Source organism: Anopheles arabiensis, chromosome 2 (assembly GCF_016920715.1).
Source record: "Anopheles arabiensis isolate DONGOLA chromosome 2, AaraD3, whole genome shotgun sequence".
Classification (NCBI taxonomy): Eukaryota; Metazoa; Arthropoda; class Insecta; order Diptera; family Culicidae; genus Anopheles; species Anopheles arabiensis.
In genome coordinates, this window is record NC_053517.1 from 53,767,705 (window position 1) to 53,782,251 (window position 14,547).

A 14,547-nucleotide genomic window follows, 5' to 3' on the forward strand; every position below is an offset into this window, starting at 1 on the left:
ATCGAGTTCCTTGTTTTGACTCGTTGCACGTCGTATGGGCGGCTCAAACAACAGTGAAACCATCAGTCCGTGCGCGGACTGCAAGAAGTTTCACGCTGTTAAATGCACCATTTCGAAATCGCTACATCTTTCATGAAAACGGAAGGGATTATCGGACACATGTCGAAACAGTACCAACATGGTCACTTGAACGGTGACCTGGGATAATAATTGTCATCGTCGCGAGAGAAAGCAGACTCCCAAAGAGCATTTCGATGTTTTTCATTGTTTATTACCTTTAGTTACAGTCACATTGTTGCATAGTGGTACCAGTGAATACGTTAACAGCACTGGTTTAAGCAATAGCACGATGTCATTCAAAGCAAACTATTAATTTGGCGCAGGTAAGAGTGCAATAGAATTCGATTTGCATGGTGCAGCGAATGACACAATATGATTGTAGCTCATAGTAACTGTTACATGATCAATATTTAATGATTATTGAAAAGCAGCACGTTCGTGTACATACGAATCCATTACCGAGCCAACTTGAATAAACAATTATTGTTCATATGATTTATGTTGCTCCACCAAATGCATAAACGGCTTCATTCAATTGGGAAAACGTGATCTCGAAAGTATCACATTTTAGACTATGAATAATATGCTGCGACAAGAAAAGAGAAACTATACCGTAACTAAAGCTTCATAAAACATTGAGCAAGTGTATGCAAAATGTGAATATTGCTCCGACAGACAAGGCGAACGTAAAATTCATCATATAACCAATCATACATGAAACCAAGAGGGTTAAGTCCATTGAGCCACTACGCTTGGGCTACGTGGTGTAAAATGAACGGCAATCGCGACATCTAACACATTGTGCATTTATACCAAGATGCAAACAACACAGTCAGCACGGTATAAGTTCGATATCTTCATCAGCTGGACGGAAAAAGGCGTTAGAGGAATGTTTCTTATTTCATTTTATCATTGCAGCATTTTACTTCCTAATGTCGAGGAAAAGAGATTCACTCATAATTTCTGCGCAAGCAGCTTCGTAGTAGTAGTGTATTTACATCGTTTATACCAGGGGTCGTCAAAGTTCAGCGCACGAGTTGAATTTATCCGGGAAGCGGGATAATTTTATTGGAATCTTAAACAGTAGAAGTAAATTATCATGGTTTTTAACAATTTCTTCAACTGGTCAATGTAGCCAAACGTATTTGATTTGGACAAAATTGGGATAGGTTAGCGAATAAATTACTAAGTAACATCAATTACTGGTTTAGCTGGACACCTTTAAAGATTTCGAAGTGGAATTTGAGGTAAGAGTGCCATAGGGTCAAAGGTGCACAAGCGTTTTTTAGTAAAACTTCAGTTAAATGACCAATTGAGTGAGTGTAAAGATGATTTCGTTCCAATGATTAGGAATACTGTGCCGAATTTCGTATAGTTTATATAGATATTATATAGACTTTTCTCATTGTTTTGAACTGTTTTAGTTTGAGTATCAAAAATGATTTTGTTTTTTTTTGCACTAAAAAAACAAAATTAAAAAGAAATAACTTTTGGGGCAAAAGAGCCACCTCTATTTGCGGCAAGTGTGTTACTTTATTTCGTGTCCACGCAGCTGTCAAAAATGTAAGGCCGCAAATACACGACGCGCGTTTCCGCGGGCGCGTTCAAACGCGTATAACAGTTCCGCAGAGATATCAAGCTGAGCATCTCTGCGTTTCCGCGGTAGCGCGTTCGAATGACATTTCATTTCTATGGCTGGATTGTTATACGCGTTTCCGCAGGCGCGGAAACGCGCGTCGTGTATTTGCGGCCTAAAATTTGTCTTGCAGGGCAAAACACTCAAGTAACTTCAATATTACGCTACAGTTGGAAAGCTTGCCGATCCCTGATGTACACCGATCCCTACTGTTCAAATAGTCATTTGATATTTGAAGTCGCACTTTAGCGTTTGCGACCGTTTCGTCACCCGGCGAGGAGAAAAGCTAACGACACTGACACATACGATAGTTGTTTATGTTATAGGACGGAGAAAGGGAAAGTAAGATAACTTTCACTATCTTAATGATTATGATCACTGTGTCTGGCTCATCACTCTGTTTTATACATATGCATATACATATATTATATTTATACTATACATATTTAAGGATACATTTTTTAAATATACTTAATACAAACACTTCCTATTGTTGTATTGCTTAACAAACGTGCAAAATAGCGAAATATTTCAAGCAAAATGTCCATAGGACTTTATGATAAGATTTTTATGCATTGCCATATTGCCATAGGTAGCCATACTTTTTACTGTAAAAGCTTAAGAATGTTTATTTCTTTATTTTTAGTAGGAATTCACCTTTGATGGGGCACTGTGTTGAAATTCGTAATATGTCGATTTTTAACTCATTTAATTCCTTTATTATGTCTACAATTAGCCATTCAGGATTAACTGAGTATGATTGAATTAAATTACAATAATACAAGAACGTAGAGTAGACAAACACGTAGAACGTAGAAAAGCCGGTCTCGTAGTACAGTCGTCAACTCATACGACTTAACAACATGCCGGTCATGGGTTTAAGCCCCAAATGGACCGTGCCGCCATACGTAGGACTGACTATGCTATGGGGGGTAATCCATAAGTCACTGAAAGCCAAGCCCACAAGTGGTACAGGCCTTGACCGACAACGGTTGTTGAGCCAAAAGAAGAAGATAAGAATATACAAAAACAAAAAACATGAAAAAAGTTAAATTGGATAGGAAAGCAAGAAAGTAGACAGAAGTATACAGACTACTTAGGAAAACGAAAGGTTAGGTAAAAGCAAGAGAGCGAAAATAACGTACGGAGGAGATGTCTTTGATAGTAGTTAAACCTTTTGAAACTGATATTGGATAGCACTACCTACGTTTGCAAAGTTTGTGTTTTATATGACACAACTTCCGTCGTTTTGCTGCATTTTACCATTTGAAAGATGATTTAAAATTTTAACAATGTTCTGTCTTTTTTTTCTAATTCACTCACTCAATGGATGTATTCACTTTGAACGAATTAATCCTTACGCGAGCAAATCGCAATCAAGCAGCTAAATTACAAATTGTTGAGCAGCTTACAACATGTCACTCAATGTAATCTCAGTGTAAAATATTTCCAATTACTAGTTCATTAGTTCATTTACTTTGAAGCTGCTCAAAAAGTTGATTATTATGCTAGTTTAAATGTTTTTTTATTAACTAAATAATTTTATTACTGTAAAAACGTATAGGGCCGGTCTGGTGGTAAAGTCGTCAACTCTTACGACATAACAACATGCCCGTAATGGGTTTAAGCTCCGAATATACCGTGCTCCCATACGTAGGACTAACAATCCTGCTATAGTAACAATAAGTCACTGAAAGTCAAGCTCACTTCACTAGTGGGTACAGAAAGGCCTTGACCGACAACGGTTGTTGCACCAAAGAAGAAAAAGAAGAAGAAGAAGAAAAACATATAACCAGCTCTAGAATAAATATAATAAACTAGAAAGACAGCAAGCAGTGCGAGCTAACAACAAAACCGCCATCATAGAGTTAGACGTTATAGGTACCGAGCCACTCATCAAATGACTAACCGACAGTCTAAAGATATTCGTTTTTCTTTTTTCATTACAAAATCATTCAACTCAACAAATCTACATTTATCTTAACATTAATCTAATTCTCGAATACTTTTTTACTACTAAAGCCACACACAACATGCTCCATAAATTCATTTAAACATTAAGCCATCATTAAAATAAACTGAATCAATGAAATTGTGTTTATGTTTATTTTCCTACTAACTATTTACTATTAAGTAAGCGAAGTGAAATTCAATCTTTACAAGGTGTCACCATTGAGCCATAATCTCTTACCCACACATAAGATAACTCATCACCATAATTTAACGCACTGTATCACATTGTATCTTTATGATGTGTTATGCAATGCGAGAACAACGCAACAAGCTGAAAGTTCAAAACATTCTACATCCTTGGCATCCAAAATCAAAACCAACTTTTCTCATATTGCCCTAGGCTCAAGGGAGGGACTGGAATTTGGAAAAGTTTTAACCACTCTTGCGTGCGGTTTCGCTTACCTCAACAGTTGTTAAACTCCATGTAAACTTTGCCCATCGTGTTACTATTGTTTGTGCTTCTTTTTCCACTTTTTATAATTTTTATGAACACGAACATTATCCACACCATTTAAGTATTGTCTTTCGAAACATTTAGAATTTTCGTAGACTTGCGGGATTAACATGTTATTTAAGCGTTAATATAACAATACAGACATCAACTGCTTCAAATCCTTGAACGAAAAAAATAACCATTCTCCTCCTGGAAGGCAAATAGGCTCTCACACAAAACCTTTTCAAGGACCATTGCTCACCCTTACCAACATTGCTCAACGAGACGTTGTTTTCCTTTCCTGTTACATTTTTGCTGCTCTCTACAACCACATCAAAAAGGCATGCAGAAAAATTCGTGCAAACATGTTTGTATTTATATTTCCATACACCGCGTGAAACTCCAAAACATGTTGGCACGTAGGGAGTATGTTTATTTACAAATCTGCGCTACGTACGCACTGCTTCTAGGAAGCGGAGCTTCCCTCAACTTCTGAAGCAGTATTTTTGTGCTACTTTTTTGTATCATAACTAGACCAAGCGATGCGAGGGAAGGAAGGTAATTCTACGAACGCTTAAGATGTAAGGAATCAGATTATTGCAACCATCAGAGTTCAGGAAAGAATTACTTCAGCATCTTCGGTGTTAAATTTCATGGTAAATTCCAAACGCAACCCTATTTAAGGCATGTATCTTAGCAGGCTTACATACTTAATTTTGACTTCTAACTGTTGATATTAAGTAAATAAATAAACAAATCCGCCTTTATAGGACCACCCTAAGGTTAACGCAGCATTTCTTTCAGTAATCAATGAGAATATTCACAAATCATTATTTTTTAATAAAGATTTTTCTACAATAGACTCACACTTTTGTAATCGACCTTAGAATACCAAAATGATTTCAAATAAATCAGTAAGTACTAAACATATTCATTTTATACAAATGGTACCGTTAAGATTTAAATTACGGACCGATTCAAATTCCGGACATTTGGCATGTTTTTATTGAATATCTTCTTATCCAGTCCCTGGACAGGCTGCTTTTTAATTGTAGATGTTTGTCATGATGAACTAGAATCAATTAAAAATGTATCTGTCTCATAGAAGGCCCCGATGCTACAGTAAATACATATTTTCTGTCGGACAGTTCACCATCTGAGGTATTCTTAGCAGTTTTGCTTCAAACATACGTCAGTGTTATTTCTTAAAAATTTCTATTAATGGCGTCCAAGTGCATTGAAATCCATCGGAATCTATTGTGAAAGAAGTTATCAACGCGAAAACAGCTATGTATTATCATATAGTATTCTGAATTTCATTAAAACACATATTTAACCGTCATGTGTACAACCGCCTACCCGGGTAAGTTTCGCATCTTTATTCCAACATAACTTTGGTTTTAAAAATCGTATCGATTTGAAATTTTAAAAATGCCCAGAAAAGATGATTTCTACCCATGTGCCAAAAGTAAAAAATATCAAAACTGTTTAAATATTTTTTTTTCTTTTCTTTCAAATGTTGTATTACAGAATAACAATACTTTGAAATTGACACTGAAATAATCTCTTTTAAAATGATACCAACCACTACAAGCAAACGAAATAAAATTGGCTGAAAGTTAACACACACATTCATACTTTTGTCATAGTGTTACTGCCAAATAGGGATGGGTGTTTTGAAGCGCACCAATGGCTCCGAAGTTGGCTTTGCACCAACAGCTCCGGAGCCGGATCCGCACCAACAGCGAATAGAGACGGCATTGTATGATAGCCTAAAAAACGAATCTATCTTCTCGCAAGTGTAGAAGCTAACACCCGATGTGATTGTGTGATGGTTAAACAATGTTCAAAACATATCGGTTTTTTATAGATTCCTTTCAACATTATTTACTCAGCTAATTATAGATCTTCCCGATTGAAACTTTATTGAAAATAATTTTTTTGGTGCAGCCGTGGGTGCGGAGCCGGCTCCGTTGGGTTAGAGAGGAGGAAGTTCCGAAGTTGTCTGGAGCCGGTCGGAGTCGGTTTTTAATAAAACATCATGAGCTTCTTTTAACTTTTGAACTGAACTTTTGAAAGAAACGTAAGTAAAACTTAGAAAAAGACTAATCATCTACTTAAAACGTGCGGCCTGGCCAGTTATGGTGGTGGAGTTAGAGCATATTTTTTATTGAAAAAAATCTTGATAGGAATTTTTAAATTTTAATTTTACTACGATATGTTATAAAACATTATTATGAACTTTTAAGACAATTTTCATTCAAATCTTACCAGAAATTCAAAAAATACGAAAAACCACGAAAAACATCATTGTTCCATACAAAATGTATGGCCTACCCGGGTAGGCGGTTGTGCGATTACGTAAAGTTTTTTGGTCGTACACAAGACGGTTAATTCTGTCCGGAAAACGAAGCAAGATTTTTTACCTTGCTCTAAATTGTCACATTTAATAGACGGAAAGCCGAAGTCAATTGTGATGTATTGCATTTTTTTACACAGTGATAATAACAAGAAAACTAAGATATTTTAAGATGTATGTGACAAATGCATTGATGGCCGTACGAGAAAGACCGTCAATTCGCGTATCAGTTCTAGGGTTCTATTCATCTACGAGTGCAAGAGAAAACAGTACTCGAACCCCGTTGTATTAAGACCGTCGTTCTGTCAGTCTAGGATAGCGGTCTGCAAACTTTGTGGCCGAAAGAGCCAAATTCGACAAAAATGTTCGTAGAGTTTCGGGTGAAAGACCAAATTGTTAAACCAAGACCAAAAATGTGTGAAAGTTCTAAAACTCTTTATAAGAACAAGCAAGAGCCGCCATCTCGATATCAAAGAGCCGCATGCGGCTCGCGAGCCCTACTTTGCCGTTCGCTGGTCTAGGAGGACACCAACATCCAGAATCAAATGTCCAGACCTTAAAACAAGATGATGTAGTGTGTGTGTAAATTTGAAGATTCTAAAAGGAGATTTGAGGCTGTCCGGAATATGAATCAAATCGTCCTAAATTTGAAACATGAGCTCGAAACTGTCCGCAATATGAATCAAAATATCATTGAGTATTATGATATTTTGCAATGTTTCAAGTAAAATTGTTGGAAATCTTTATTTTTTTCTCAAATGTAGAAGGTTTGCTTTAGTAAAATGAGTAAACAGATGTATGACCGATTAAAATTGAATTATTAAGAAAATAATAAAAGTCTAAAATTATAAGTCTTAAGTGTCCGTAATTCGAAGCAGTACGGTACATACTTGTACTTATACATACGGTACAGTACATACTTGTACTTATTAGTTATACTCAACCCATTAATTTATCATTGTTTTCAGGTTGATCTGCGTAAATTTTATGAATCAAAGGGTATACCCAAACATTTTATGCGATAACTTATTTTATCCTTCATTGTATTCAAAAGGTACTAACTAAACAGTAGCCCCATCACTACTAAAACTGAAGCACTGCTTTCATTCCATTAACCATTCAATTTGTTTTGCCGATTTGATTGGCACGTACGTCCGTTTCTTGAATTGATCGATGGGCATTGAAACTGTCAGTCAACCGGCACCAGCCGGCACCTAAGAAACGAGGTTTTATCAGCTAGAATCGGACAGTGCAAATGAATCATCGTATGAACGTGTCCAGAAATTGTCATCGTGATGCGTTAATTCAAATATCTACACCAGTCCTTCGTCATCATTTTCACGCTTGCGCGAAAAGCGATAAATATATTTTTTTATCGACACTGACGAAATTAATGTGAGTCTTGACCAGAACCGTGGAGTATTCGACATTGGAATAGTTCAAAGGGCCATTATTCAACTTCCTTTTGAAAGAATAATTGTACAAAGTAATGAAAATATTTATTATTTACAAATACAGTCAATAAAATGGTTTCTGGTCGTATCTGGTTTTAATGGTTGTAAATAGGCTGATTATGGGCTTGTTTATCATTCTCCCAGCAGTAGTTATTCAAGGTTTTTGAATATGCTGGAAAAGTGGATAGACGGTTTTAAGGACCACAATAAGACAACCGTCATTTTAGATGACTACAACATAAACTGGATGAATGTCCATAAATGTAACCAGCTCAGAAAACGAATTCCATAAACTTGGAACAAAAAATCAAGGAACCCACAAGAATTGAGAGTTTCGATACTCAAATGTGTGATATATGGACGAATGTTTGATGGGAGCTTTTCCCTTATAATTTTATTTGTGCTGAAGAATGTTAACCATAATGAAATTTCAATTGTTATGAAATTAAAATAAAAATCTAGTTGGAAATGACTAATAACACACTGACCCAAAACGACCTAAAATGGTTTTTCGAAAATGAAAGACTAAAACAATCGACCACTTCTTCAAGAAAATAAACCAATGTTGGGGTCCTTCACGATTCTAGTAAGCTTTTTTTATATGGAGTTTGACAGTTGGAGGCTGAATCATGAACATGTCAACACTTCGTACAACTCCACACACAAAACTAGCCTGCGATTTTCAGTCTAGATTATTTTAGCCTCAAAGCTAGAATAAGATTCGAGTACCTAACCAAATTCACTTTTTGACAGCATGGGTGAAATTTTTTGTTCAAACAAGCTTTCTGGAAGCTTGACGAATACACAAAACACTCTTAAAATCTTCATTTAAAAACAGAAGCGATAAAAATCAGCCTTCTTAATACATACAGATTGGGATAAGCCCACCTGTATACTATACACACTTTGATAGCTGCTCGAAAACTTCTATAGAATGCAAACAGCTGACAGGCTTAAATTTCAGCCTACGATCTAGAAACAGAAAGAGGCCCAATAATAACAAGAGCTACTTCACTAAACCAGTATCTAAATAAATAACTAACAGCTGATATCTGCCTAATTATTAGTATTATAAAGACATTATTCATTTTTTCAGATGCGTATATGTCCTTTAGATCAGCTTATATACGGTTCTGATACTAATTATTTCACATTCCATACAAAGCATATGGAAAAGAGCCTCTAACCCATAATGAGTTTTACGTATATCGAGTCATTGAAACGGATTAAACTCGTTATGTAATTATTCACTCACTTCAAAAAATTGCTCATTTCAAAACTAAGATGCATTTTCTTATTGCGTTGTATTTTAAATATTATTTTTTTAATGAAATTAGAATTGAAAATACTAATAGTGGGGAAAAATGTTACGTTGCTACACAGTTATAAGGCTCATTGAAACATTAAACAAATGAAAATCAAAATAAGCTTCTAGACATATCGTAAATAAACGAACGTCATTAAAACCTTCCTCAAATAAAATATCTTTCATCAAATTTTCAAATCATTATCATGACTAATATTGTTTCCGATCGAGAGTTCCGCCGTGCAACGATGTAGAAACAATCTACGTCAGTCATGGACCACGAAAGCACCGATTGCCCCCATTGATTGTGCGTGTTCATTGTTGTGTGAGTATGGTGATATCCTTCTCTTGACATAAAATAGCCCCAAACCGGAAACGGAACCTTTTGTAGGTCAAAACGCACAAAAACACACACACAAGCAAATCGAAAAGAAGCGATGCGAAAGGATGGCCGACGAATAGCTCGATCTGCTTGATATTCATTCCGACCCTTGGGCAAGAACTTTTAATCGATATGGTTGGAATAACTGGTCGTCTATCATCTTTGCTCAGAAATGCTTGTTGGCCTATAGGTTTTTTTACGGCAATCCCGGTGATTATGTTGCAAACCTAAGCCCTATGTCCTAAAAGAGAAGGCGCCCACCATTTATGTATCGAGTGTTGTCGTCGTATTTACGATGCTAAAAATGGCGCTAACCATTGTTCGTCGGCGCCTTTCTCCGTTTGTTTGTATCGTCTGGTTTTGTTCATCCGATTCTTCCAAAGCTCATCATTGAACCGAAAGGAAGGTTATCCGCTTTCCTTGCTTTCCATCAATCGATACACTGAGTTTCCGTGTCTATCACAATTTTATTGTACACATCCGGCATGACGTCCTTTTGAGCAGCATTATGGCTGTATACATTTTTTTGTTTCGTGCTTTCTTACTTTCTTTAGTTTAAAAATGCCCCGGCAAAGAATGAATAGAAACACAAAACTGGCCAAAGCATCCAGATTTTGTTGAATCTATTAAACTGACCGAATAATGACCGTTTTAAGTAACAACATATTTATTCTTTCATTATCGCTTCAGCTAATAACTAATAATAAATAAGCTAATAAAATTTCAAATAACGATTCATTTTTGACGCCAAAACATTTGAATTCAACAAGGTCACATGCTGTTTAATACTTTTCTAAGCACATTTATATTTGTATGCATGCAAAAATTATAAAAAAAAAATGTAAGACTTAGTAAATAACTGAAAAATGCTATAGTCGCTCCAACTTCTAGCCCATTCGTAGGTTAGCTTAAGTGCGACGTGTCGGTCATGTCCGGTGGCATAAACGGAAATAACTCGGTCATCGTACTTCCGTTTCGCTTCCGCCACCATTTTCATTGTTGTCGACATCTTGTGACCTGATGGGTCGAATAGTTTCCTCTCGGGGAGGATTAATTCGGAAGCGACCAACAGTTCAAAACAATCATCTCCGGATGGACTCCGGATGTCGTAAGCGGATTGCAATCATAAAAATGGAATATTAGCGGAGGGTAAATGTAGAAAGTGACAATTTTTACACTGTCACTTTTTAATACCAAAGTGCTTTGGGTTCGGCGATTTTGTAACAAAGAGAGAGAGAGAGAGAGAGAGAGAGAGAGAGAGAGAGAGAGAGAGAGAGAGAGAGAGAGAGAGAGAGAGCGAGAGTGTGTGTGTGAGAGAGAGAGAGAGAGAGAGAGTAACATTTCGGGGGAATGTAATGTTGACAATATTCAAATACAATAAAAATTATAAACACACATTCGCAATAAACTCCCAACAACCGAATGTTTTTTTAACAACGTTCAAACATATCCTTCCTGTCAAGATGGATAAAAGTACAATTAAATAATTAGCTTGTGCAACAGTTACGTTTGACGTCATTTCCCTCAGCTAGTGATATAATAAACAAGGCATACAGTCGTACCGGAACGTCACAAGCTCGATTATCATGACATTAATTTTTGCACAACAACACACCATCCCGTTCTCATCAATAAGCGCCCATAGTCTAAGTCGAAATGTCATTTGCTACGTTAAAAAATACACCCACCAGTGAACAATTCCGTGCCGGCGGGGTACAGGTCTGTTGGGAAAAACACCAACCATTTCCCACTCACTTCTACACCCACTTCTTTACCATCAATTGCCGATCAACAAGCACGTTACAGCCAAGCATAATAAACTGCAGAACGTTTGTCCTATCCATTATACTTAATTGCTACCGGAATATGATGATTTTTCGAGTTTTCTAGTGCGAGGGACGCATTGGGACGCATCGGTTAGGATGCTTGATGCCCCCCGGTATCATGCGTCCATTCAGAAAAAAAACCTTTCCCTCAGTGACACCAGACGACTGACGTAGGCCTGCTGTTACATGGTCAGCGCGGTGTGTGATAAATGGAACGAATCATACAACCATGACAAGGCAATCGTGAGTTTTTGACAACCGAGCGGGAGGAGGAGTTGGGGAGGAAAATATGCAGGCATTATAATTAACGATAATGGATGAAATACTATTAATCGAAACACGACGCAAAACGAGCACCGGTTCACTATGCCACTGGCAGCGAGCTGCCCGTGGAAAGGCGGAAAGTTTGCAAAAGTCGCCTAAATAATGACCAAGGCATGCCACCTGGGATAAAACAAACCGGAATAAATGAATGATACAAATAGGCACATATTCGTATGATACGGTAACGAGCTTTACCAGTATTTAAAACGAACGCAAATTGTTTCTAAGATGTGTAACACATTCAATCAGGAAAAAACATATTTTTGTGCACTTGTTATATCATTTTTTGGACACCGAATCCTTCTAGCAGCTAGAGTGAATGTAATTAAACAGATAAAATTCATGACTCGAGAAACAAAACAACACTTACCTGGACTGTCGTGCGGCATCGGTGCACAGAATGCGCTTGAGCTGCCGGATGAGGACGTGGGCGGAGGATAGAATGCTCTCGGAGGTCCTAGCGGCGAGTCACATTGCGCTGGTTGTACGAACAGAGGCGGAGTTGATAGAGCTGTTAATTTGTCAGCGGTACATAAAAACAGATTCATATAATTGATTAATTATCATCCCACTTCATTTGTGTCACACACTGCACTTCCACGTGGGAGATGATGTGTGACAGTTGTAATAAAATAAATTAGTGCTGCTGTGTATAAATGGAAACAATGGAGGAACGGTTGCATCAACCATGCTGATTTATAATAAATGCACAATACGTTCAATTTATCTGTATGCGGTATTGCTCAGCTACTTTAGCTATGTTCTGATACACATTCGGTGATTAATGTATACACGTATGGTTATTGCATATTTTTTAAATAATTCTTGACTGCTTTTCGCATAGGAAGAACGTAAACACCGAAAATACAAACCATTTATCTAACTTCATATGCATTATATACGCTGAACATATTGGCCTCCTGACATAATGAACACAATTTGTTCAGAAAAACAACCAACATACCACACCTCTCACACAGTTTCACGTCCGACACTGGTGCAAGGACGACAAACAAGCCGTTCGCAGTTAATTTTTCAAACCCCTTCATCAAATAATTCGCATTCCAGGAGACCTTGTCGTAGCAAGCAGTTTATGCGGTGTCTGGTTCTTGTACTCATTAATTATTCGTCGACTAGCGACTTCTAGTCTGTTCTTTTCCTAACTATCCGGGTATGTAGGGTAAGAAAAGAGTACCTAGAATTTCTTAACTGCACGTTATGTTATCTATTTTGTTAGATGTTTAGTTATATTATTATTATAACAGCATTATTTCTTAATTTAAAAAAAAACAACAAACAACCAATTGTATCCGTTTGTCCATTTTCCCATTGTGATACACACGCACGGACCTTTGCTCCTTGTTCATACTTACTCTGATCGTTTGGTGGTCGCATACTAGAGAGGGCCGATAACGGTGTGTAGGATTTGGGTGGCGCTTCACCCGGTCGTACCAATCGTTCCTCGGTAACGCTTTGCTGCACACGGTACTGCATTTTGCAGTACGCCTCCTGGTTTGCTCCCAGTGAAGAGTTCACGTACACACCGGTAATCGTGACTTCCGTGTCTTGCGCGATAACTAAATTGCTCGACACTGGTCGCGGCTGTAAAAAGTACGAGGAAAGACGAAGAAGAAATGCAAACACGATGAAGTAATGACAAGTTATTTATCCGCAATATCAACAAAGTCGAGATATATCATTTATGGCAAGAGAGTTAGTCATACTTTGAGGAAATTGTGTGTGTGTGTGTGTGTGTGTGTGTGTGTGTGTGTGTGTGTGTGTGTTTGTCTTGCTGTACTGCTTATGCTCCGGTTTTCGACTGTCATATCCCGAATTTGCGGCCTTATAGTCAAGGCCATTGAAATTAGGATCAAAAGTTTTGTTAAAAATGTAAACTACTACTTACCTCTTCTATTTCACGTTTTACCTCCATTGGATCGTCCTTACGATCGCGCATCGGTTCCGTCTTGATGACCACTTTCTTCTTCTTAGTCAACACTTCCTGCTGAGCGACTGATATTGTTCCCAAGGCATTCGACGTCGATGGCTGATTGGAGCACATAGATTCCACTGACATATCTATTTGTTTGACATCAAGCGGCGCTGCTGAGGCCTGCTGGCTTGCTTGCAAATCTGAATCGATTCGTAACTCCTTCTCTCCAATAGATTCCTTTTTCTCCTTGGTATCTCCTTTAGTTGCCGACAACACGGCCGCATTGTCTTTGTGCTCTTTCGAATCCTTGGTAGTTTTCTTCGATTTTGGTGCCTTTTCAGTCGAGCATTCCGAGTCACTGGAGTCGGTATTACGGTAAAGTACTCGCTGCACTTCGTAGGTTGCCGCCATCATTGCAGATGCGTTCAGACTCGCCATGCGTTTCTTGCCAATGTAATCTTTGTAGTCACCACCAGGCTCGGCCTTTTCGGTCTTTGGCTCACGCTTGCGCTTCTTGGCTACATCGTCTTGTTTATTTTTTGCACTTTCCACTTTCTCCGATCCACTTGACGACGAGCTGGCTGCTCCCTCTTCTTGGCGCTCGTTGTCTGTCATCAAGGCTTTCAGTTCCTTCTTAATCTTTTTCCCCGGAGGTTTCGGTGCTTTTTCCTGCTTTTCGGACGCCTTCTCCGACTTCTCTTTGTCCTTCTCGGATTTTTCGGACTTTGTTTGCACAGTCGCGGACTTAGCCTTACTCTTACGCGCTACCTTCTTTTTCACCTTGCGTTTTCTAGTGGGATCAGTATCCTTACCCTAGACAG

At 37.8% G+C, this 14,547-nt stretch overlaps 1 protein-coding gene across 1 annotated transcript in view; it reads right to left on the reverse strand.

Annotated features, from left to right (window-relative positions):
* LOC120897713 overlaps window positions 1-14,547 on the reverse strand; it is a 152,815-nt gene that overhangs the window by 118,226 nt on the left and 20,042 nt on the right. The window contains 3 exon segments of the mRNA XM_040302766.1: window positions 12,164-12,304; window positions 13,167-13,395; window positions 13,700-14,539. Coding sequence (XP_040158700.1) covers window positions 12,164-12,304; window positions 13,167-13,395; window positions 13,700-14,539 — 1,210 coding nt within the window.